The sequence below is a fragment of the Polypterus senegalus genome, chromosome 6 (genome assembly GCF_016835505.1).
Source record: "Polypterus senegalus isolate Bchr_013 chromosome 6, ASM1683550v1, whole genome shotgun sequence".
Classification (NCBI taxonomy): Eukaryota; Metazoa; Chordata; class Cladistia; order Polypteriformes; family Polypteridae; genus Polypterus; species Polypterus senegalus.
Window position 1 is genome coordinate 47164421 of NC_053159.1, and position 27302 is coordinate 47191722.

The following is a 27302-nucleotide window of genomic DNA, read 5'->3' on the forward strand; positions in this document are numbered from 1 at the left end:
ATTGAATGACTGGGACAGGTTCAAGGTGTGGACTGATGACGGTACAGGAGATAATTATACTACACAGGAGCACTATAAGAGTGAAATACTTAAGTCCTTCACCTATGGATCTGCATGTGAGTTGATGGCTGCCGCTGAATTGTTCGGTTGTTGCTTTCAAGTGTACCGAAATGGCCAAATATTTTACACCTTTCGACAACCGCCAATGCCTCTTAAACATCTTAGATTCACAGGTGATGATTTCAGTAGTGGTCACTTTGATGTTTATGAATGTTTAAAGTCTCAAAAGCTGGATGTGAAGTTATCGATGAAACCGGTTGTATACTTACAACGCTTGACAGATGCCGAATGTCTCTTCAACACAAGTCTTACAAATACTGTCATAATTGAAACGAACCATGAAACTCAAACCGATTATGACAGCAGCAATCCAAGCTGTGAGATTTGAAACAAGATTACTGTTCACATGGCCAACTGTACATTGCATGCTCAAGAGTAAGCTCGGTGCACAGCTTGGTCATATTACAACCGGAGGGCCGAACTCACAATGTGGTATACAAAGAGATCCTTAACAAATAATTATTTGTATATTTTCCCTCAGTTTAAAAAGGTTTCATTTTCTTCTTAATAAAAATTTTAAGGCAGTACTTAGCTCATGAAGCTTGGTATTTTGTTAGTATATATATATATATATATATATATATATACTGCTCACAAAAGTTAAAGGAACACTTTAAAGAAACACATTAGATACATCAGATCTCAATATGAAGTTGGATATCTATACAAATAACGACAGGGCAATGTCTTAGGAACAAATGGATGCCAAGTCTTTTAATGGAAATAAAAGTTTTCTGCCTACAGAGGGCTCAATTGTGTAGACATCCTAAAATCAGAGTGAAATGAAGATGTGGCAGGCTAGTCCATTTTTTCAAAAACTTAATTTCTGCTACTCAAAATGCTTTTAAGTATCTTGTGTGGCCCCCACGAGCTTGTATGCATGCTTGACAACGTCGGGCATGCTCCTAATGAGACGACGGATGGTGTCTTGTGGCATTTCCTCCCAGATCTGTATGAGGGCATCCCTGAGCTGTTGTACAGTCTGAGGAGCAACCTGGCGGCGCCTAATGGACCGAAACATAATGTCCCACAGATGTTCTATTGGGTTTAAGTCAGGGGATCGTGAAGGCCATTCAATTGTTTCAATTACTTCATTCTCCAGGTACTGCCTGCATACTCTTGCCACATGAGGCCGGGCATTGTCGTGCATTAGGAGGAAACCAGGACCTACTGCACCAGCGTAGGGTCTGACAATGGGTTCAAGGATTTCATCTCGATACCTTATGGCAGTCAGAGCACCATTTCCTACACAGTAGATGTCTGTGCGTCCCTCCATGGATATGCCTCCCCAGACCATCACTGACCCACCACCAAACCTGTCATGTTGAACGACGTTGCAGGCAGCATATCGTTCTCCTTGTCTTCTCCAGACTCTTTCACGTCTATCACAGCTACTCAGGGTGAACCTGCTCGTCTGTAAAAGTACAGGGCCAGTGGCGGACTTGCCAATTCTGGTGTTCTTGAGCAAATGCCAGTCGAGCTCCACGGTGCTGGGCAGTGAGCACAGGGCCCACTACAGGACGCGGGCCCTCAGGCCATCTTCATGAAGTCTGTTCCTGATTGTTTGGGTAGAGACATTCACACCAGTGGCCCTCTGGAGGACATTCTGTAGGGCACGAGCAGTGCTCAGCCTGTTCCGCTTTGCACAAAGGAGCAGGTATCGGTCCTGCTGATGGGTTGAGAACCTTCTACGGCCCTGTCCAGCTCTCCGAGAATAACAGCCAGTCTCCTGAAATCTCCTCCATGTTCTGGAGATTGTGCTGGGAGACACATTAAACCTTCGTGCTGCAGCACGTGTGGATGTGCCATCCTGGAGAAGTTGGACAACCTGTGCAACTTCTGTAGGGTTAAGGAATCACCCCATACTGCCAGTAGAGATGATTACTCAAGCCAAAACTAGCACGAGTGGAAAACCAGCTAAAAAAGATCAAGAGGGAGAAACTTGAAATGACCTCCACATGTAAAACCAGTCCTGTTTTGAGGGTTTTCTAATTGTTGCCACTTTAGTGCACCTGTCGTTAAGTCCATGAACACCAATACAGCTGAAAGTGATTAACAATGACCTCAGCTGCTTAACCAACCAGAAAATTATCAGACAGGTTTAATTGATTTCATGCCAGGCCCAATAAAAAAAGTGTTCCTTTAATTTTTGTGAGCAGGGTATATGTACGAGGTGTGGCAGAAAAGTAATGAGACTGGCAACACTGCAAGCGATCTGGCAACGCTGCGCTGTTGTCCTTGATAGAGCACGTGTATCAGTACCCTCCCATAGCTCAGTGCGAGTTTCAACTCTTTCCGTTAACTACATGATTTTTGTGACTGCTATTAGCGAAGTTGTGTTTTTGGTTGTGCGTCACGCAAAATGGAACAGTGGAATTTGGAGCAACGTTGTGCCATTAAACGGCAAGTGTGACTTTTGAAAAGTTAAAACATGTCTATGGGGAACATTCTTTATCTCGTGCTCAAGTTTTTCGCTGGCACAAATCATTTTTGGAAGGCAGAAAACACGTTGAAGATGAACACTGTTCAGGGAGGACTTCAACTTCAAAAACCAATGAAAACATCGAACGTGTTTGTGAGATCAGAACGTCGTTTAACATTAAGAATGTTGAGTGAACAATTAAATTTGAACAGATTTACCGTTCATCAAATTTTGACTGAACATTTGCACATGCGAAAGGTCTGTGACAAAATGGTGCCGAAAAACTGCCCTCTCCATAACAGAATTTTTGACCTCAAAAGGCATTCCTGTGGTTCCCCAGCCTCCTTATTCACCTGACCTCAGTCCGTGTGACTTTTCCTTTTTCCTAAACTGAAAAATGTCCTCAAAGGGCGTCATTTCGGACTTTAGAAAACATCCAAAAGAGTGTAACGGACATGCTGAAGACCATACCGGTTGAAGACTTCCAGCGCTGCTACCAACAGTGGGAACAATGTCTCCATCGGTGTGTAGCTGCCCAAGGGAACTACTTTGACGGGGATAACATTGATGTTTGAAAAAAATAAAAACTTTGGTAAATAAAAAATCAGTCTCATTACTTTTCTGCCACACCTCCTATATATATATATATATATATATATATACATATATATGTGTATATATAGTATATATAGTATATATATATATATATAGTATATATATATATATATATATATAGATACTGTATATATACATATATATATATATATATATATATATATATATATATATATATATATATACATATATTCATCCAGGAAGAAAATTAAAAACATTATTTGTACAAAATGTAAATTTTCTATCCATTCATAAATAATTAAATGGCCAGGCTATTTCGTGTCAGTGCAATACGCTGCTTGTTAAAACGGATGACTCCTGCTGTTACGTGCACTTAGTGCTGCATGGGTATTATGAACTATCGTATCAGTTCAAGTTCTATTTAAATTTTAAATATAAGTAATTTTTATTTAGTCGACAGAAATATGTTTAGTAGGAATGTAAGTTAAATTTAATCATCATTGCATAAATTTTTCTTCACCATAGAAATTTAAAGACTAAATCCAACTTCCATTCCTACCAAAGATATTTCTGGCAACTAAATAGAAGCTACTTATATCCAAATTCGAGCTATTGAGCTGTCGCCTGCATGCCTGAATAAGTCACCCTTGCTTCGCTCTTACTTTTTTTACCGTTCATTTAATCATGGCTAGTCGCGGAACAATTATAAAATGCAAGGTGGATTACACTGTGTATGGCTTTACCAAAACAATTATTGATGGCGAATCGATTATTCATAAAGCTTCAATTGGTGATCTGCTTTTCTGCGTTAACCTCATATTTTTTCATACTTCTTCTCAAACCAAGGGGGTGGGAGGGTAAAATGAATCGGGAAGCGCTGATCAATGTAATCAGTGTACCAGGAAATCATGCATTGAGAGAAGTTCCCCTTTGCTTGGAATGCAAAGTGTGATTAAATGTGTTATTTTTTAACGCGTTATGGTGCACATGCATCGAAGCTTCTCAGCTGTACTTGTTCTAAGAAAATGAAACATTTTAAAAATAACGTAACATGATTGTCAATGTAACCTTTTGTAAGTAGTGCCTGGAGGATTCAGAGTGTGGAGAAACTCTAGAGACAGCGTGTGTATTAACTTTTGGATTTTTCTGAGTATTTGGTGGCAGTGTGACAAGGTTGGCTCCGCAAGACTGCGTTAGCTGCGGAGCTCAGCTCAGAGCGAAATGAGGTGAATGGGAGGGGAGATGATGACGTGACTCCCCCACTGTCAAAGATAGTCTCTTGGAATTTGCAGAAGCACAGCCCTTCAACAGCAATTTTAACTTAGTTGCAAAGTGATCAAAACTCTCGTTTATATCCTGCGTCCTCTCATTAAACTTGTATCCCGCATTAGCCGTGGGCATGACAACGCCAGCGGCAGCCTGTCTATGAACTTAATTTAAACTTTAGGTTTACACCGTGCTTTGTTTCTGAAGTAGCTGCAGGCATGAATATGCTTGTACAGTATGTGTCACTCGCTCCCTTCTTATTTTTTCGCTGCCTTCTCAATTGTATAATGCATGTTTTCTTCAGCGCTTTTTGGATCTCTTCCTGGTTTTCTACGTAATGCGTTGACAGTCAGTTCACGTGATTACGAGGGAGGCGTGATGAAGTCACACGAAACTCCGCCCCCACGGCCATCGAGCTTAACTCCATTACATTATATGGAGAAAAATAGATTCCAGTTATGACCATTACGCGTAGAATTTCGAAATGAAACCTGCCCAACTTTTGTAAGTAAGCTGTAAGGAATGAGTCTGCCAAATTTCAGCCTTCCACCCACACGGGAAGTTGGAGAATTAGTGATGAGTCAGTGAGTGAGTGAGGGCTTTGCCTTTTATTAGTATAGATATACATAAACACATATACATATATACATATACACATATATATACATATACACATATATATAAATAAACTAGTACAAAATATTTTAAATGCTTGGTATGGTGTTTTATTGATGCTTTATTTGGTAGGTGGTGCAGAGTTTTTGGCAATTGGTTCTTTAAAATTTATATTCCTCTTGAAAATTGTATATCCATTCCCCAGTGCTCATGATGAAAGTATTAAGACAAAAACAAGCGACACCCATTTGGGAGAAGAAAAAAAATGAGGCTCCCACTCACCTCCCTCTGCATCAGTGGGCTTCCTACCTCCATTCCAGATTAGGACTTTCAGTTCTCAATGTCATGGTTTGCTATGCTCTCCATCCTTGACCATTGCCCATTTTTTAACTACAGTGGTGTGAAAAACTATTTGCCCCCTTCCTGATTTCTTATTCTTTTGCATGTTTGTCACACAAAATGTTTCTGATCATCAAACACATTTAACCATTAGTCAAATATAACACAAGTAAACACAAAATGCAGTTTTTAAATGATGGTTTTTATTATTTAGGGAGAAAAAAAATCCAAACCTACATGGCCCTGTGTGAAAAAGTAATTGCCCCCTTGTTAACAAAGAACCTACCTGTGGTGTATCACACCTGAGTTCAATTTCCGTAGCCACCCCCAGGCCTGATTACTGCCACACCTGTTTCAATCAAGAAATCACTTCAATAGGAGCTGCCTGACACAGAGAAGTAGACCAAAAGCACCTCAAAAGCTAGACATCATGCCAAGATCCAAAGAAATTCAGGAACAAATGAGAACAGAAGTCATTGAGATCTATCAGTCTGGTAAAGGTTATAAAGCCATTTCTAAAGCTTTGGGACTCCAGCAAACCACAGTGAGAGCCATTATCCACAAATGGCAAAAACATGGAACAGTGGTGAACCTTCCCAGGAGTGGCCGGCCGACCAAAATTACCCCAAGAGCGCAGAGACGACTCATTCGAGAGGTCACAAAAGACCCCAGGACAATGTCTAAAGAACTGCAGGCCTCACTTGCCTCAATTAAGGTCAGTGTTCACGACTTCACCATAAGAAAGAGACTGGGCAAAAACGGCCTGCATGGCAGATTTCCAAGACGCAAACCACTGTTAAGCAAAAGAACATTAGGGCTCGTCTCAATTTTGCTAAGAAACATCTCAATGATTGCCAAGACTTTTGGGAAAATACCTTGTGGACTGATGAGACAAAGTTGAACTTTTGGAAGGCAAATGTCCCGTTACATCTGGCGTAAAAGGAACACAGCATTTCAGAAAAAGAACATCATACCAACAGTAAAATATGGTGGTGGTAGTGTGATGGTCTGGGGTTGTTTTGCTGCTTCAGGACCTGGAAGGCTTGCTGTGATAGATGGAACCATGAATTCTACTGTCTAGCAAAAAATCCTGAAGGAGAATGTCCGCCATCTGTTCGTCAACTCAAGCTGAAGCGATCTTGGTGCTGCAACAGGACAATGACCCAAAACACACCAGCAAATCCACCTCTGAATGGCTGAAGAAAAACAAAATGAAGACTTTGGAGTGGCCTAGTCAAAGTCCTGACCTGAATCCAATTGAGATGCTATGGCATGACCTTAAAAAGGCGGTTCATGCTAGAAAACCCTCAAATAAAGCTGAATTACAATTCTGCAAAGATGAGTGGGCCAAAATTCCTCCAGAGCGCTGTAAAAGACTCATTGCAAGTTATCGCAAACGCTTGATTGTAGTTATTGCTGCTAAGGGTGGCCCAACCAGTTATTAGGTTCAGGGGGCAATTACTTTTTCACACAGGGCCATGTAGGTTTGGATTTTTTCTCCCTAAATAATAAAACCATCATTTAAAAACTGCATTTTGTGTTTACTTGTGTTATATTTGACTAATGGTTAAATGTGTTTGATGATCAGAAACATTTTGTGTGACAAACATGCAAAAGAATAAGAAATCAGGAAGGGGGCAAATAGTTTTTCACACCACTGTACATCCCTTTCTATTAATGGTCCCATTGCATGATTCAGGAATCATGTGCATTTAAGCAGGACTCTAAATAGAGCTATTGGTATAGGCAAAAATAAGTCCTCAGCCTTACAGAAATTTATAACATTGGGTTTGTGCAAAATATGATGGGTGCACCACAGACACAGATCTACTGTCTATGATTTGTGTCACAGAAGAAGCAAGTGTAAATATTAACCATTTTTATACCCTGGGGGTTTTTGTCATTATTGCAATTAAATTACATTCTTTAAAAAAAAAAAAAAAAGGCTATACTGCTCATGTATTAGAGGTGTAAATTGCTGAAGGGTAGCGAGTCCAAAATTTTTTTGTTTTTTTTAAGGAAATATTTATATGATTAAAAACCTTTGTTTACACCAGTAGCAACTAAGTAAAACACAAACAAATGGCACTTCAGGGATTTCTTTTCAGTAAAATTGATTTTACATGTATTTTATGAACCCTGGAATCAATTTTCTTTTGTGCCCCAATCTTTCACCTATCATTGTATCAGTTTTAGATGTCATATCCCATAGCACTGGAAAGTCATACTGGTTGGCATATGGTTTCCTCTTTTTTAGAAACATTTGGTATACGTATAATTTTGTACTCATCCAAACCTTTAGTTTAAAAATAATTTTTCATGCCAGTCCTTAAAACGATTTCTGTTTACCACTAGAAGCAGAAAAACAATACATATTGTATGATAGATTGGGTTTTTTTGTAATGCAATGCACATATCTTTTGTTTTCTGTTGCAGTTGCCCCACTGATGTTTAATGTGAATTTATTTATTTATTTTGTGTTGTTGTGGATTGATTTTTTCTTTTCTTTCACCTCTGACAAACTGTATACATATTCATACCAGCTTCTTCCAGTGCTGTGTTTTCAAGGGTGGGGACAGCGCATTTTCCGGCAGCCCTAGGCACAGCACAGTAAACAACCATTGACAGGGCCCCCAAGAGATAGTCACTTACTCCACACATACACCTAAACCAGTGTTTCTCAGGTACTTTTGGGCCTCAGATGGTTGTCTCTGGATCATGAGAACATGGAAACCTTTCAGTATGACACAACCAAAGGGATCGACATAACTGTGCAATATTTTTTGTCCCATTCTAATCAGGCTTACTACAAACTCCCCAAGTCCCAACAAGGCTGCACTTCAGTTTGTAATTACGCTCGTTTCTGTATGGGGGTGAGCAACTGTGATTACAAAATGGGATGAAAGGTATTGCGTGACAATGTTGATCCATTTGGTGGAGTGAAGCACAGGGGAGAATTATACCAAGAACAAGTCGGTAGCTAAAATGGCTTTTTTCCCCCCATGTACTTGTGACCCAGCTACATGCACAGCGTCATAAAGTGTTACAGTGACATTAGTTTGAAGGGGGTCCTCGCATGAAACCTTGATAGGTGCAGGTATAACGTAACAGTACTCACAGGTATGCTAAGAAATGTTAGCAATACTTTACATTGAAATTAAAAGAGCACTACTTAGAAAATAAAGGGAGAATGTGCAACACATTGTACTCGGTATGGTAACTGTACCCATGACACTTGAATTGTAACATTGCATTCCACATTCAGATTTATACTATAACAGTACTTCCAAATCAAGTGTAGTATTGAATCCTTCATCAAATGTGTCATTCTCAATAGAGTCAAAATTATGATCCTAGTCTGACTCCAGTTCTTCCTGTTCTATATCACTAGCATTCTGTAACTTTTCTAGGACTTCTACAACCTCATGCTTTCTCTTTTTGAAGACGACGACATTTCCCTAGTACAATCTTCAAGTCTTACCAGACATAAACCAAATTCTGTGGGTAACGGTGCATGAAGATGAGTTGTCGCACACGCAATTTATGTGCTGTCTTTTACAAATTGCTGTGACATTTAATACGAATGACCAGTCATAGACAACTACTGTATACATCATTGAAATTCTCTGAACCTCAGCTATCCAATGGTAAAGAGTCTTTCACTGTATGTGCTGTAGGTAGATGTAGGTTAGATCGATGATAAAAGCAGATTCACTCAGTTGTGATATGCTTATTGCCTATAGCATTTTGTCATAGTATATTTGTGCAAAATACATATGTTACTAATAAAAGAAAGTAGACAACCTCAAAACTTAGGATTTATTTGAAAGAAGATACCCTTGGGCATGTAAAAATACCATTATTGCATTTGATTGACTTGTGGGATTATTGCAACATACACAAACACCTCATACACAAGAGGTTAAAGATAGGTATTTTTAATACATTTGTATTCCAGTATACTAACATGATATACAAAGGAAACCCAAACATCTTTTTTCAGGACTTTTAATCTTTTTACCATTAAAGTTGAGTGTAGTTGCAGTTCTTCTACTTATAAGAGCAGGGATCTTAGAGATGACATGCTATTTCCAAAGGAAAAGTATGTAATTTTAAATTTGCAGTCATTTGTGTATACATAACTGCACAGTGATTCTACTCTGAAGGGTTCACCAACACCAAAAAATATGTCACCAATCCCCTTTAAAAACAGGAAAAAACAAAACAAAAAAATCACCAAAATCCTAAATGCATTACTATAAGCTTACTTCAGAATATTTGCCATAAAATAAATGATAATTGCAAATAATGTATGTTTTCAGAAAGTGAACAGTCCACGTCTAAATATACTGTAAGATGATGAGCTGCAAGAAGTTATGGTAACACTAATTTAGGTACTGCAGAAACACATCCATTACTCATTTACTCTTCTGTAGCAAGACCATAACAAAGGTTTCTTTTAGTCTTCATAACACTTCCAAAACATCAGTAGATATGTTATATATCTCTGCGCAGGGTGGCATACTCGCTTGATGGTAAAATTGCTTGTTAATTTGAAGGATTCATAGGTCTTATACTAAATATGTAATACCAAGAGATATGTGGCTCAGATAAGCCACCTCAGACCACTCCAAAGTGAAGTTTTGTTAGTAGGCCACATTGCAGAGATCAATAAACAGTTTACTGATGCTTTGTAAATGTTCTGAAGACCCAAAGAAGTGTTTGTTACCCAACAGTAAATGAGTAATAGATACATTTTTGCAGTACTCAAACTAAAGTGTTACTGAAGTTATAAATGGACAGAAAAGCCTTGTCCAGCCTTATAGGCCTTTTCATCATTTGAGCTCCCCACTGTTCTCCAGAGCATATAATCTTTGTAAACGGCCACCTCCAGACCAAGAAATTTCTCAGATGGTGGGAAACTAACTTAATGGCAACAACAGATGTTTTGCATGTTTGTTTTACATACGGCTTTAGTCTTTCTACTTTTTCATTAATTCTTCTACTTGCCTGTTTCCATGTCTTTAATATCAATTTTTGTTAACTGAACAATAAAACTTTATTGATCTCGTAACTCTAGAAAACTGTTTATTTCTTTGCTTCTCATTTAGAATTTTGTCCTGATTTTTCAATTGGATCTGCCTATAGTATTTTGCAACTTACTGGCACATCTCACACTCAAAATAATGGTCAAAATAAAATAAAACATTTTCTCTAAAAGAAAATTAATTCTGAAAATCCAAAGGAAAAGAAGGTGTAATTCCAAGTACAATTTCAACTAACCAAATAATCTAAACAATATATGCAAACCTACTTCCGAATTGGGCCTTCCTAGACAGTTTTTGCTATTATAAACTGAGACATGGATTCCCCACCTTTCTGCCTTTCATGAGAGTCACTGAACATGCTCTCTTTCATGATCTGAGCAGTGAACCTTCAGATTATTTCTAGGGGTAAAGTGTGGATCTGTAAAGTTTATGGGACACCAGTGCAAAGTTTCTTTTAATGTAATTGACCAACAATGAAAGGACCAAAACATCAGGGCAGCGTATAAATTTCAAGTTATATTACATGGTTATTGAAGTCTTTCTTCTAGTTGGTAGTTTAGTGATTCAACCACCATTAAATGCACAGGCTGGAGTAATTAAGTTCAGTTCAGTTTAATTTATTTATTGTATAGCACTCTTCAGAGATTGCAGCTATAGAGCACTGTGATAAGTTCTCAGCTAAAATGCAGGTGTAAATTTTATACATAATGAGTACACATTAAGACATGCATTTGATTAAACTGACAGAAAAACAAAGTAGATTGAAACTAACTAACATAAATGAAACCCAACAATATCTGGGTGAGCTTTTCATAGGCTCTGGTAATTCTAGTGTTAATACTCAAATGTTCTGGAAACTTTCTCTTATATAGCAACAATACAAATAAATTGTTTGGAATAGAACAACCTCAAAATGTTTTACAATCAGATCGAAATTTCACAGGTAAGTAAGCTATCCCTTATGGGCAAAAGTAAGCCTTGTGGAGAAATGATTCAGCAAACAGTTGTTTGGATTGGTTTGTGGACCACCCTAGTTCAGTGATTACATCAACAAATGGACCTGGTTCAGCACTGAGAATGCACCATAGAAGAGTGGTTCTGTTTACAGTACCAACTCAACGCTAATGTTGGCAAAATAAAAGCAACATTAATAACAGATGTGTTTAACAACACAAAAAATAATTTTATATTTCACCCATCAGGATTTTTCTACAAAATCTTATTTGAACATTGGCAGAATAAATGAAACTGCAGCAATTGAGGTGTTTTCTCTCTCTCTCTCTCTCTCAGTCTGTCTCGCTCTCTCTGTTAGCTGACCATTATCTTCGCCAGGTGCTACTGGAGTGTGTAGAAGCACTAAAATGTGGTATTGCTTTTAATTTGTAATTCTGATTTCTTCCATTATTATGTCAATGCAGGAAAGATTCACTATTTTTTTTTTAATTTTAAGAGTCTCTTATCTAATATGTTGTATTTTACTCTGAGAAATATGTTGTATTTTACTCCGAGATATTGACCAGAAAACTATAATGATACCTTCTGTTACAATTTTGTGGCACACACAAAAATACTTTTCATAAAATATTGTAGAGCATGTCACAGAGGTTGCTCAGTTGAGGTTACCTAATGATAGACTTAGTGGCTTAGAAAGACAATAGTTGCAAAACTATGACAAAAGTACAGTTGGGGCACATTTGCTTAAAAGTACATATTCCAGATTTGCCATATGGCTGATGGACACAACCCATACATTGCACCAGGGCTAGAATTTAAAGGAGTTTGAAGGACAACTAGGAAAAAAAAAATCATTCGCCTTGCTAATTTGTACAGTTTCTTTATGTAAGACACATCAGATAAATATTAATACAGTATTAGTAGTTGTTAGAATAACAATGCATTCCTTAAAAAAATCTGAACCCATTTCTGGAATTAGATCAACACCTTCAGTTTAAGCACAGACATTGATAGGGAAATACATTTTAACATTTAATGTTTCTTGTTAATTTCTATTTTAGCAGAAAATATGTATTTTGTTATGTACAATTATATTTTGGCTAGTCAAAAACTCAGGGATGTTTCCCACTGACTACTTTAAAACCTTCAATTAGAAATATACTGTAATTACACTTTGGCTAGTGAAAACTAAGGGATGTTTACCACTGCCTACTATGGAGCCTTCGGTTAGAGATATATGTAGTTGTATTTTAACTAGTCAAAACTGTGATTTCAGAATTTAGATTCTCAAACATGTTTAATACTCTTTGGGATTATGGGGAGCCAAAGCCTATCCTAGCAGTGCACCCTGGACAGGGTACCAGTCCATCACAAAACAGAAATATACAATAAATATCTCTCATTCAGATTCTATTTAATCATGAATTGTAGATATGTGGTATTTTCATTTGAGACTCTTCAAATATGCATAACATGTACATTAAATTTCCATTTTGTCTGGTCAAAATGATATCTGTGATTTCTAAAATGTAAATTGTCAGAATATAATTATGACTAGTCAAAAGAAAGCATAACATTTTAAAACTACTTGCTATAAGCATAAATCCCCTATGCTTAAAGTGAAGACAGAGATAGCTAAAGAGCATTTATTCAGAGGAAAGAAGAAAAAAATATTTAAGTTCAAACACTACAGAGGATAGTGAATTTTTCCAGAAGGATGGACATGGCTGTGGTGAATACGTATTTTAAGAAGAGGGAGGAACATAAGGTTACGTACAAGAGTGGAGGAAGATGCACACAGGTAGATTACATCCTATGCAGAAGAGTTGATCTGAAGGAGATTGAAGACTGCAAAGTGGTGGCAGGGGAAAGTGTAGTTAAGCAGCATAGGATGGTGGTCTGTAGGATGACGTTGGAGATCAAGAAGAGGAAGAGGGCAGAGCCAAGGATCAAATGGTGGAAGTTGAAAAGGAAGACTGCAAGGTTGAGTTTAGGGAGGAGGTGAGACAGGCACTGAAGAGTTACCAGACAGCTGGGAAACTAGGGCAGATGTAGTAACAGTGACAGCAAGAAGGGTGCTTGGCGTGACATCTGGAAAGAGGAAGGAGGAAAAGGAAATCTGGTGGTGGAATGAGGAAATACAGGAGAGTATACAGAGGAAGAGGATGGCAAAGAAGAAGTGGGATAGTAAGAGAGATGCAGAAAGTAGACAAGAGTACAAAGAGATAAGGCGCAAGGTGAAGAGAGAGGTTGGCGAAGGCTAAAGAAAAGGCATATGATGAGTTGTATGACAGGTTGGACACTAAGGAGGGAGAAAAGGACCTGTACCGATTGGCTAGACAGAGGGACTGAGCTATGAAAGAAGTGCAGCAGGTTAGGGTGATAAAGGATAAAGATGGAAATGTACTCACAAGCGAGGAGAGTGTGTTGAGCAGATGGAAAGAGTACTTTGAGAGACTGATGAATGAAGAGAATAAGAGAGAAGAGGTTGGATGATGTGGAGATAGTGAATCAGGACGGCAACAGGTTAGCAAGGAGGAAGTAAGGACAGCTATGAAGAGGATGAAAAATGGAAAGGCCTTTGGTCCAGATGACATACCTATGGAAGCATGGATGTGTTTAGGAGAGATAGCAGTGGTGTTTTTAACCAGATTATTTAACACTAGAATTACCAAAGCCTACAAAAAAAGTCGTAGATCCAGCCCACCTTAAATCCCATCACACCTTTTCGCCAGCGTCCTTTGTCCTGTAAATGTGCCGATAAAGACAAGCTGCAAGCAGCCGGCTATTCCATCCCCACCCACCAACTTAGAATGTACATGAATTTCTCCCAGCTCATGCTTTGATTGATCATCTGGGAGTGAAGTGGAGTTTTAGAGAGGGAAATAATATATCATTATTTGGAACACACGCGTTTCATGTGTGTTCCGTTTCTACAGTAATCTGTGTAAACACATTGTTAAAACAGAAACTTTTTTAAACTTTAGTAATAAATGTTACGAAATGTAGGCATAAACTATAGAATGTGCGAAGAATGAAGTTGAAACATCAAATAAACACTTTCACAAAAGGTTCAAGAACATACAACAGCTTCAGTGGCTTAGCAGTAAGATTTGCTGATTCAGAGCACAGCTGGCTTGCTATTCCTCAGAAACCAGAGTTCGATTCCCTGCTGGGGAAAACGTGTAATTTTTTTTTCTTTTTAACCTCAAACAGACATAACATTTATAAATTGGTATGCGCTGTCAGTTAACGAGACAGTTATATTTTCATGTGGTATGCTCCTTTTAAAATATTTTTTAACAATTGAGACTGCAATTAACATGAACACGTGTCCTTATAACTTATTTTTAAGAATAAGGGGGATGTGCAGGACTGCAGTAACTACAGGGGAATAAAATTGATGAACCACAGCATGAAGTTACGGGAAAGAATAGTGGAAGCTAGGTGAAGAAGTGAGGTGATGATTAGTGAGCAGCAGTATGGTTTCATGCCAAGAAAGAGCACCATAGATGCAATTGCTCTGAGGGTGTTGATGGGGAAGTGTAGAGACGGCCAGAAGGAGTTGCATTGCATCTTTGTGGACCTGGAGAAAGCATATAACAAGGTGCCTCGAGAGGTGGTATTGTATGAGGAAGTCGGGAGTGGCAGAGAAGTACGTAACAGTTGTACAGGATATGTATGAGGAAAGTGTGACAGTGGTGAGATCTGCGGTAGGAGTGACAGATGCATTCAAGTTGGAGGTGGGATTACATCAGAGATCGGCTCTGAGCCCTTTCCTATTTGCACTGGTGATGGACAGGTTGACAGACGAGATTAGACAGGAGTCCCTGTAGACTATGATGTTTGCTGATGACGTTGTGATCTGTAGAGATAGTAGGGAGCAGGTTAAGGAGACCCTGGAGAGGTGGAGATATGCTCTAGAAAGCAGAGGAATGAAGGTCAGTAGGAAAAAGACAGAATACATGTGTGTAAATGAGAGGGAGGTCAGTGGAATGGTGAGGATGCAGGGAGCAGATTTGGCGGATGAGGTGGATGAGTTTAAATACTTGGGATCAACAGTACAGAGTAATGGGGATTGTGGAAGAGAGGTGAAAAAGAGAGTGCAGGCAGGGTGTAATGGGTGGAAAAGAGTGTCAGGAGTAATTTGTGACAGACGGATATCAGCAAGAGTGAAAGGGAAGGTCTACAGGACGGTAGTAAGACCAGCTATGTTGTATGGGTTGGAGACGGTGGCACTGACCAGAAAGCAGGAGACAGAGCTGGAGGTGGCAGAGTTAAAGATGCTAAGATTTGCACTGGGCATGATGAGAATGAACATGATTAGAAATAAGTACATTAGAGGGTCAGCTCAAGTTGGACAGTTGGGAGACAAAGTCAGAAAGGTGAGGTTGCATTGGTTTGGACATGTGCAGAGGAGAGACGCTGGGTATACTGGGAAAAGGATGCTAAGGATAGAGCTGCCAGGGAAGAGGAAAAGAGGAAGGCTTAAGTGAAGGTTTATGGATGTGGTGAGAGAGGACATGCAGGTGATGGGTGTAACAGAACAAGATGCAGAGGACAGAAAGATATGAAAGAAGATGATAGAGATTATATATATATAGATATATATATTGTCGACTATGCCCGGCAGTTTATCCCAGCCAAGTCCCCCAAGCCGCCAGATGGAGCCATCCCTGCAATGTGGAGATGCCCCGAATTCCAGCAGGGCATCATGGACTTTGGAGTTGTAGTGCACAGCCCTGCTGGATAACGTTGGGGACGCTGCAGGGAGACACAGAGACATTGGCTTTTCCTACAGCCCGGAAGTACTTGCCAGTCACGAGGCTGGAAGAAATAAAGTGCTTCCGGGCTGACAAAGAAAAAAGAGTTTTGATTTGACCCGGAAGTGCTAGGAAGTCACATGGACTGCAGGTCAAGGAGCACTTCCGGGTCGTGGATTATATAAAGGACAATGAAACACCAGAGTGTTGAGCTGAGCTGGGTGGTAGGAGGGCAATGCGTGTGGGAGCTGGAGGATTGGATTATTGATTGTGTTTATTGTGTATTTATGAATAGTGTGGAGTGGAGGGTGCTTGGTGCACATTATTATTATAATAAAAAGAATAATTGTGGCACATTTACCAGGTGTTTGGCGTGGTACCTAAAGGGTTCAAGGGAGCGATACTGCCCCCTACTGCGTCAAATTGAATTTTTTTATATATATATAATTCAATGTGTATGAGGGGCCAAAAATATTTCTGTGTGTAATCTACTGGTTTACAAATATTTACTATCGAATTGCGTGCATACTTAACACTGATTTCATTCATATGACCTATTTTGGTTCATGTCTGTATATTATCGGTTTGTGTGTGAACTATATCCATTTGTATGTGCAGAACACTGGTTTGCATATGAACTATACTGATTTGCGTGTGTATATCACTGGTTCCAGTACATTTTGTTATTGGTTTGTGAGTGAACTGCATTGGTTTACGCTTACATGTTATCGGTCTGTGTATGAACTATATTGGTTTGCGTTCTGTGCAAGTCTAACAATGGATTTGCGTATGCAATATATTGTTTTCGTGCACATCTTATAGTGGTTTCATGTAGGTAACCTGTGGATTTTGCACTTGAACTCTATTGGTTGTATATGTGTACTATGTTGGTTTAGCGTACAAAACATATTGGTTATGTGTGTGCACCCTATCGCAACTCTGTGTATGAACTATATTAGTTTTTCACGTGATCTTCAGTGAAAATGGACGGGGCAAGAAACAGGAACTCAAGGGCCGGCAGAGTCATGGAGTGTAAAGAGAAGTGTCTAGGAGATGCATCTGCGTTTAAACGGCACCATATATTTTTCCATACAATACGTTTGCGAACCGACTTGGTGGTAATTATTTAACAGAATCTACCCTTGAGTCTGTAGTGAACACAAGGCTGAAGTTAGGTACATATTCGGGCATCTTCTTATTCGCTCCCATCTACAAGCTTGCTTGCAACCCACAGCTGCACTTTTTCATACAGCGTTTGCAAACAAGTTACATATTCTAAAGGCAAAATATTCAACATTTACAATTGACGTCTTTATGCAACATAACATTTAGTTACTACTAGTTAGATTTATTATGTCTTGTGTCCCTGCGCCACACAGACAGGTGAAGTGACTTGCTCAGGGTCACACAGTGCCAGTCTCAGGACTTGAACCCACGAAACAAAGGGGTTCAAAATGCAAAGCGCTAACTGCAATGCTTGCACATCTATAACATATTAATTGACTAAAGGTGTCAATTATTTGAAAAGCTAAATATTTAACAATTAGGAGCTGCATTACTCAGTTACATCATATTGGGCCACCTTACCTTTCACAGTTTTCTGACAAGGCAGATGCGTTTTTTAAGATGCAGTGGAGTTTTGTTCTGCCCAGTGCGAGCACTGGAGTGAAACCAACAAAGTATTCCCAGTCCAATATCAGATAAATGGGATTTAGAACGCAAGTTTAACATACAAGTGTAAACCAATGCCGTTCACACACAAACCAATAAAAGAAATTCTAGAACCACTGATATACATATTTAAATCAATATAGTTCATTTTCAAACCAGTGGTATGCACGTATAAACAAATATAGTCCACGCACAAACCGATAATATACGGGCACAAACCAATATAGTTCATATGAATGAAACCAGTATTGTTCACACACAAACCAATTAAGTATGCACGCAAACCGATAGTAAATATTCATAAACCAATAGTGTTCACACGTACACCAATAGATTACACACAGAAATACAGTGGAACCTCGGTTCACGAACGTCTCGGTACACGTACAACTCAGTTCACGGCCAAAAAGTTCGCCAAACTTTTGCCTCAGTTCACGACCACACACTTGGTATACAAACAAGTCAGTTTCCCTTTCGGTTTGTGTGCGCCAATGATTTCCACACGTGTTGCATTGTTCTCGGTCAGACGTGCCTGCCTGCATGTGCGTGCAAGCCTGCCTGCCTCCCTGCGTGTGCGCGCCTGCCTTCCTGCGTTTGCGCGCCTGCCTTCCTGCGTGTGCGCGCCTGCCTTCCTGCACGTACGTGCTTTACCTGTGATATCTTTGAGCTCTACAGTATTTCGTGGGCTTTTGCAGTTAACCATGGCTTCTAAGCAAGTGAAGAGTGGTGAGAAGAAAGTTTTGAAGAAAATTGAAATCGACGTGAAGAAAGAAATTATTGAAAAGTTTGAGCGTGGCGTTCGTGTTACTGATCTTGCTGCCAAGTATAAGAAGTCAAAATCTACGATTTCGACTATTCTAAAGCAGAAAGAATCTATTAAAGCAGCTGATGTTGCAAAAGGCGTTACAGCGTTAACCAGGCAGAGACCTTAAGTGCTGGAAGAGGTGGAAAAACTGTTGCTAGTGTGGCTGAACGAGAAGCAACTTGCAGGGGATAGCGTAAGTAAGGCGATGTTATGCGAGAAAGCCAGGAAGATTCATGGCGATTTGCTGCAAAACTATCCTTCTACAAGTGCCGGAAATGAGGAATTTAAAGCCAGTAGAGGATGGTTTGAAAAGTTTCGCAAAAGAAGTGGCATTCATAATGTGGTAAGGCTTTGAGAGGCTGCTAGTTCCGACGCTGAAGCTGCGAAAGAATTTGTGTAAATTTTCACAAAATTAGTGGAGGACGAAGGCTACATCCCGCAACAAGTCTTCAACTGTGACGAGACCGGATTGTTCTGGAAGAGGATGCAGAAGAGGACCTACATTACCCAGGAAGAGAAGGCTATGCCCGGTCATAAACCAATGAAGGACAGGTTAACTGTTTTGCTGTGTGCTAACGCTAGTGGCGACGTAAAAATCAAGCCACTACTGGTTTACCAATTTGAGAACCCTCGTGCTTTCAAACAGCACAATGTAAATAAAGCCAGACTGCCTGTGATGTGGAGGGCAAACACGAAGGGGTGGGTCACAAGAACTTTTTTTTTGGAATGGCTGCACGGGGCTTTCGCTCCCACCGTGAAGCGATATCTCGAAGAGAACAACCTGCCTAAAAAATGCCTTCTTCTAATGGACAATGCACCGGCACACCGTCCAAATTTGGTTGACGATATGGTCGAGGAGTACGAATTTATTAAGGTCGTGTTCCTCCCCCCCAACACGACTCTTCTTCTGCAGCCCATGGACCAGCAGGTTATTTCAAATTTCAAGAAACTGTACACCAAAGGAATATTCACCAGGTATTTAATGTGACCGAGGAGACGTCTTTGACCATGAAAGAGTTCTGGAAGAACCATTTTAATATCGTCCATTGCATCAGCTTCATTGATAAAGCCTGGGAAGACGTCACACACCGCACATTGATCTCGGCCTGGAAGAAACTTGGCCTGAATGCGTTCCTGAACAGGTTTTAGAAAGCTTTGAGCCTCCTGTTGTGGATGAGATTGTGTCCATGGGCAAGAGCATGGGTCTTGAAGTAGACAATGAAGACATCGAGGAGCTGGTCCTGGATCACAAGGAGGAGCTGACGACGGAGGAATTTGCTGCACTCCAGCAGTAGCAGCTTAGGTTGCTCACCGAGGAGCAGTCCTCCGGGGAAGAAGAGGAAAGGACGGTTATAAAAAATGATGCGATAAAATCCATCATGGAAAAATGGAACGAGTGCCAGGATTTTTTTTAAAAGAACCACCCTGACAAAGCGGTTACGAACAGAGTGATAAACATGATGAACGACAATGTCGTCTCACATTTCCAAAAAATTTTAATGCGTAGGAAAAGGCAAGTCGCATTAGAACGCTATTTCACTAAGTCTGATCCACCAGCTAAACAGCTAAAAACACCACAAACCCAAGAAAGCACAACGGAGAAAACACCTGAAAGAAAACATCCCTCCATCGCGGAGCCGGACTATCCCTCAAAACTGTAACCTCCTCTCCACCCATTTCCTCCTCCCTTCATGCCAGAACTCCACTCATGCAAGGTTAGTTTTCTTGGTGGTTTGTACTGTACAGTAGTTTTTGTATTACGGATTTTTCAAAAGTAAATTTTTCAGTTCATAGTGTGATTTGTTGCAGTGTTACTTTTCTCTTTTTTTCAAATGTTCATTTTTTTCCCCTGTGCTTAACTCATTTAAAAAATTGTTTACATGGAGGCGTTCATCGTGTGATTTGTTGCAATGTTACTTTTCTCTTATTTTCCAAATGTTCCTTTTTTCCCTGTGCTTAAAACTCATTTTATAAAGTGTTTACAGCGATCGGAATGTAAGGCTAAAATGGCGTGATCTTTTTACTTTTTTGGTTGCTTGTGGTTGGTTTTTAAATTAATTTCGGATTTGTTCTAATGTTCCTTTTTTTCCCTGTGCTTAAAACTCATTTTATAAAAAGTGTTTACAGCGATCGGGCTTTAAGGTTAATAGCGTGATCTCCTGCAATCTTACTTTTTTGGTTGCTTCTGGCTGGTTTTTACATACACTTCGGATTTGTTCTAATGTTCCTTTTTTTTCCACTGTGCCTAAAACTCATTTTAAAAAAAGTGCTGCACATGGTGCTGACAAGGGGGGGGTGCACTACAGAGAGATTAGAGAGCGCGAGCGAGCAAGCGCATTCTACAGAGAGATTAGACAGCGCGAGCGAGCAAGAGAGAGAGAGAGCGTGGGCATGTGCTGCTGACAGGGAAGGGGGAGGGGAGATAGGGGGTGGGTGGTGTGTGTGTGCGTGTGTGTGCGTGTGCGTGCTACAGAGAGAGAGAGAGAGAGCGTAGCTGAGCAGGGAGCCTGGGTGTTTTGTGTCAGTGTTATTCAATGTTTTTACATTAGTTCATTAGTTTACTATTACACTGTGCATTCTATGGTGTAATTAACTAAATTTGTGGTTAATCTTTACATATATTTACATATTTACATACAGTTTGTACGGTCTGGAACGGATTAATTGTATTTACATACAATCCTATTGGGGAAACTGCTTCGGTTCACGACCAACTCGGTTTACAACCAAAGTTCTGGAACGAATCATGGTTGTGAACCGAGGTTACACTATATATGATTTATGGCCTGTTTGGCCCGTCATAAATGTGTGTATGTATGTTCCAGCATCATGTCCGAATGGCTGGAGCGATTTTCATAAAACTTGGTACATATGTTCCTCATGGGTCAACTAAAAATACTGTATGGTGAAATCAGCCATAACCCACCCCCTTCTGGGTAGGGTGGGGGGTGATCTTGCGGTCTTGTATGCATGTTATCATCCAGTTGACACTCGGAACGACCACCAGAGGGCGAACTGGAGGTGACTGCAGCATTCTTTATGTTTGAGCGCCACCGCGCCCCTATTGCTTTTGAAATTGAATAGAGTTCTATGCATGGAAGTATGTGTGTCTGTCCGGCCCAGAGTGAGACAGAGTCAGGGTGAGGACACCAGCTCCGAGGATATGCAAGGCCAGTACACCAGCAAAAGGAAACCTCCTAAGAAAGACAGTCGCTTAGCTGTTCATGCGAGCACTTCGGCAACATGAATTCTTCTAGCAGAGAGATGCCCAGAGTAGTTCTGACGATATAAATACTTTCTAGGATCCCGTGCTGGCTTACACAGTTAGGATATTCCAGGCGACTGCCAGCATTCTTTATTTTTGAGTAGCACCACGTGTTTGTTGCTTTTCAAATTAAATACAGTTGGCCGGTTCCAAGCGTCAGTTGGATAATAACATACATACAACACCGCAAGACAAGCGCATTAGTGAGTCTTTATCCATCCATCCATTATCCAACCCGCTACATCCTAACTACAGGGTCACGGGGGTCTGCTGGAGCCAATCCCAGCCAACACAGGGTGCAAGGCAGGAAACAAAACCCTGGCAGGGTGACAGCCCACTGCAGAAAACCCACGCAGACACGGGGAGAACATGCAAACTCCACACAGGGAGGAACCCAGATTTATTATTTGTTAATTTTTTTTTATTTTTAAAGTTGTGTTTTTTTTAATTATGCTTTTTCTCAAAGAGTTAAAAAAAAACTTTATTTTCCTCCTGGGCAACGCTGGGTATTTCGGCTAGTCACAAATAAAAATAACCAATGTGATCAATAGACCTGATAAAGAAAATAATTCAAATAACATCACATTTAAACATTCTTCACCTTTCTCTTTCATTAGTTAAAATTTCATTGCCATTCTGTGGCTTGAACATAAATTATTGATAGCAATGAAGCTTAAAACTAAATTACAGCCTTGCTATCACTAGGTAGGCTTCTTTAAAGAAAAAATGCGAAGTACACAATTAAAATGTTAGCATCCTTAAAATATGAAGAGTTACTGGTTATTAAGCAAACCTGTAGGCACAATAAGAAAGTAAAGCTCCACCAGCTGCCACAACTAAGGTGTTAAACTAGGTTAGTGTCAGTGATTCTGACAGAATGGCATGCAGGTCGGATAGTCTGATAGTGAATCCACCACTGGTAAAGTCACAAGGAATAACTTGGTCACCAGTGTGTTAAAAGGAGAGCCATAGACACAAAATGGTTTGGTGATGGCACCCCGTATACTGAAGTCACAGCAAAAAGTGGTTACAATTGAGTTCAAAAATAAATTTTTCCGATTTTAGGATATCATACATGGCAGCGGCCTCAGTGTTGAGGTCAGAATAGGTGTGTTGTGCTTCCCCTTTCAAGAACGGCGCTAATATGTTGGCCCTGTCTGCACACTATAAATGGTGTCTCACTGCCGTGTGCTCAAAGATGAGAAGATATGACTCGATGTCATCATTCTTCTGCAACAGTATGAGTACTTGGGTTCGAGCCCGAGACCTATCCTGTTGAACAGCGTCACAAGCTTCTGCTCGAGCCTTTGATTCAGCAAGTTGTGTTTGGGTCTCTCCTAACTGGACCTTTAGTCTCTGAATCTCAGCCACCGTGTTACCAAGAATGGTTGTTAGGTCCTGCTTTTCAGTTATTTTGAGCTATTATCCTACCGACTACTCCAATTTAAAAAGGAGAGCTGGAGACACAAAAAGGTTTGGGGATGGCCACCCATACACTGAAGTCACTGCAAAAAGAAAACACATGCTTACAATCAAGTTCAAAAATAGGAACTCGTTACAGAGGGTAAACATAGATTTTTTTATATGGCAGAGACAGGAAGTGAATGGTCCAAGGGGGCCAGATGGAGGAAGTGATGTCTTTGGTAATTGGGATCTGTGTGGGAAGTGGTCATTAAGCATGGACAGAAGTGATGTCATCAGAAGGAGGGTTAATGTTGACATTACTGTTTGGGTGGTTCTTTGGACTGCAGAGGGACAAAAGGAGAGATGGTTAGATGATGGCGCCAACTCCTGGTTTGACTGAGAAATAACATTATTTGAGCCTTCCAACCTTCTCCTAAGCGCCTGTCTGTGAAAAGTGACATGAAGACTCTTTATTGTTTTAGCAGTTTTGATTTATTAATTATAAGATTTAACATTTGTAATTTTTATTTATTAATAATATTTTTGTTTATATCATTGTAACACAATTTTGTCTGTCAATATTTTTCATAGGCACCACTGTTTCGTGTGATGTTTTCATGGCTACAGCTGTATTGTTGTTGACAATGACCCCCCATTGATAGATATGTGATCTGACAGTTGCATGACCTGTGATGTCATCCCACAAGCGGTGGTGATTATCTCCTACAATCAAAGTTTTTTTACATAACTAATAAAACGTATGGAAGAATTTCAAGCGATTCTAATTTAGTTACTGAAGAGTTCTCAGTTTTGGTGCATATATAGATAGAACTTTATTTGTTGCCACAGGGAAATTAGTCTTTTTTTATGGGATTGTGGGTATCTGGACTGAACGACTGTGTCATAAAGTTAAAATTAAAACCATTGAAATAGTAGTTTTGAAAAAGTAGGCATGTTTTTCGAACTATTTAGCTAATAGTTAACCATAGCTATAGGCTTAAAAGACTGAATGCTTTTCTGTCATTTAGGACTTCTACAACTTTCTTATGTTTTTAACTAAAATCATGCCATAGCATGAGTACACAAAGTTATACAGCCATATGAAAAAGTTTGGGAACCCCTCTTAATTCTTTGGATTTTTGTTTATCATTGGCTAAGCTTTCAAAGTAGCAACTTCTTTTAATATGTGACATGCCTTATGGAAACAGTAATATTTCAGCAGTGACATTAAGTTTATTGGATTAACAGAATATATGCAATATGCATCATAACAAAATTAGACAGGTACATAAATTTGGGCACCTCAACAGAGATATTACGTCAATACTTAGTAGAGCCTCCTTTTGCAAATATAATAGCCTCTAGACGCCTCCTATAGCCCTTGATGAGTGTCTGGATTCTGGATGGTATTTTTGACCATTCTTCCATACAAAATCTCTCCGGTTCAGTTAAATTTGATGGCTGCTGAGCATGTACAGCCTGCTTCAAATTATCCTATAAATTTTTGATGATATTCAAGTCAGGGAACTGTGACAGCCATTCCAGAACATTGTACTTCTCCCTCTGCATGAATGCCTTTGTAGATTTTGAACTGTATTTTTGGGTCGTTGTTTTGTTGGAATATCCAAACCCTGCGTAACTTCAACTTTGTGACTGATGTTTGAACATTATCCTGAAGAATTTGTTGTTATTTGGTTGAATTCATCCAACCCTCGACAATCAATCCAAAGCACTTTGTTCTAAAATGAATCTGGCTTGTATAAATGAGCATTTGCATACAACAAGCAACTATGTTTGTGGTGTGAGTGCAGAAAGGGCTTCTTTCTCATCACCCTGCCATTTATACTGCTGCTGGATTATGTGAATTTTCCGATGGGATTAATAAAGTATCTATCTACAGATGTTCTTTCTGCAAATTGCGCTGAATTGTAGAATGATTTACAGATACACCATCTGCAGCAAGATGTTCTTGAGTGATCTGTGGGTTGTCTGTAACCATTCTCACAATCCTGTGCATATGCCGCTCCTGTATTTTTCTTGGTCTGCCAGACCTACTGGGTTTAACAGCAACTGTACCTGTGGCCTTCCATTTCCTGATTACATTCCTTACAGTTGAAACTGACAGTTTAAACCTTGGAGTTAGTTTTTTGTAGCCTTCCTCTAAACAATGGTACTGAACAATCTTTGTTTTCAGATCTTTTGAGAGTTGCTTTGAGGATCCCATGCTGCCATTTTTCAGAGGAGAGTCAAAGGGAAGCACAACTTGCAATTGACCACCTTAAATACCTTTCCTCATGATTGGACACACCTGTCTATGAAGTTCAAGGCTTAACGACCTAATCCAACCAATTTGGTGTTGCAAGTAATCAGTATTGAGCAGTTACAGGCATTCACATCAGCAAAATTACAAGGATACCCAAATTTTTGCACAGCCAGTTTTTCACATTTGATTTAATTTCATACAACTAAATACTGCGTCATTAAAAATACCGGGGAAAACACCCCAGTACTCAGATGTTCCTAAAATATGAGACATACCACTGTTATCTTTTTTGTTGAAAGTAAATTTTTATGCGGGCTGAGAGGGGTTTCCAAACTTTTTCATATGACTCTATCGGTGTCACAATTCATTATGAATAATCATCAAGCCACAGTATCAACATGCTAACTCAAGTATGGTTAGCATAAAGTGTAAAATGTTATTTTTCTGGTTTTGTTCGTGTCTTGTAATTATGGTCCTGTAATACTGGAGCCAATGAAGAATACAAAGGAATACTATAAAAAAAATTGTAAAAAAAAAAAAAAACTTGATTGAAAAATTGTACTTTTGTAATATTGTAGTTTATCAGAGATCAGAATATTGAAAATCTTCTCTAGATTATGCATAGGAGCTTCTTTTATTTTAAAAATGATTATCAGGGTAGCTAAAGGTTTTAATCAACAACAGGAACATGGAAGAGTCCGAGATATAATAAAAAAGATAATAATAATAAAATTTCTAAAAAGTGACTGATATAATGTTGTAAAGTGCATTTTGGTTTTATGCCAGTCACAGAAATAATAATTGTATAGGTTGTGTAAATTATCTCTAAATAATGAATTAATGATACCTAAAGAATAAAAAGTCAGTTAACTCAGTTTTCCCTCTCAAAACTTTTGAAATCTATATTTTAGCTTAGGCAAATTTGTAATATATAATTTTATGTTAGTAATGGTAAGTCTATTATAAGTGATAACACCATAGTCAATATTATTTATATATTTACTTTTAGCATTACCTTATAAAATCATAAAATACTGTAGATCAAGTTAAATTTAGAAAATACTGTATTCTGTGCTTAAATGGCAATGTTTTAGGTCTTGTTTAGTTTTAAATCATTTGTTTACTGTGAGCAATAATCATGTACCTTTTTTATTTTGAAATATAGTTGTATCAAGGTGTGATGGAGAGAGATACTACCCTAGTGCTTAATGTAACTGGACAAGAAGGAGATTACCTTGATATCCTTGTGGAAAACATGGGCCGGATCAACTTTGGGAGCAACATCAATGAGCGCAAGGTTTATATAGCATACATATATTAAACTTAAAGGTGTAATTATGTAATTACATATAGACATTTCTTACCTTCTGCATCACAATATTGCATATACAAAGTAAAATGATTGTTTTTAGATACATTTCTTATTATGAACAAGAGCAAAATTCTGTGCATTACTACAAGGCGATTGTGGACATTCACTCTCTCAGTGAATTAAACTGATGCAGGGAAATGATTTAAAAGCTCAGCTTTGTGCTGCCAATCCCAATTTCTTCTCTAAATGATCACTCTGCCATATTTAATCTTTTTCACAATACAGAACAAAATGTGGGACATCATTTTGACCCAAAGTCTTTACAGTCCTTTCAGATTAGAACTACATTTAAGGGAAGGTATACATTCTGTACAAAGAGGACTTTGAATTCATATTGAGAGTGCAAAGGTTGGTTTAATCCTTCAAAAGGGAATCATGGATTTGACTTTGTGTAGTATATCTTTTCAAGAAAGTCTTCT

The 27302-nt window shown here is 39.1% G+C and overlaps 1 protein-coding gene across 1 annotated transcript in view; it reads left to right on the forward strand.

Moving 5' to 3' along the window:
• glb1l (galactosidase, beta 1-like) overlaps window positions 1-27302 on the forward strand; it is a 197806-nt gene that overhangs the window by 164874 nt on the left and 5630 nt on the right. Inside the window, exon 14 of the mRNA XM_039755971.1 lies at window positions 26677-26808. Within this exon, the coding sequence (XP_039611905.1) occupies window positions 26677-26808 (132 nt within the window). The remainder of the gene's footprint in view (window positions 1-26676; window positions 26809-27302) is intronic.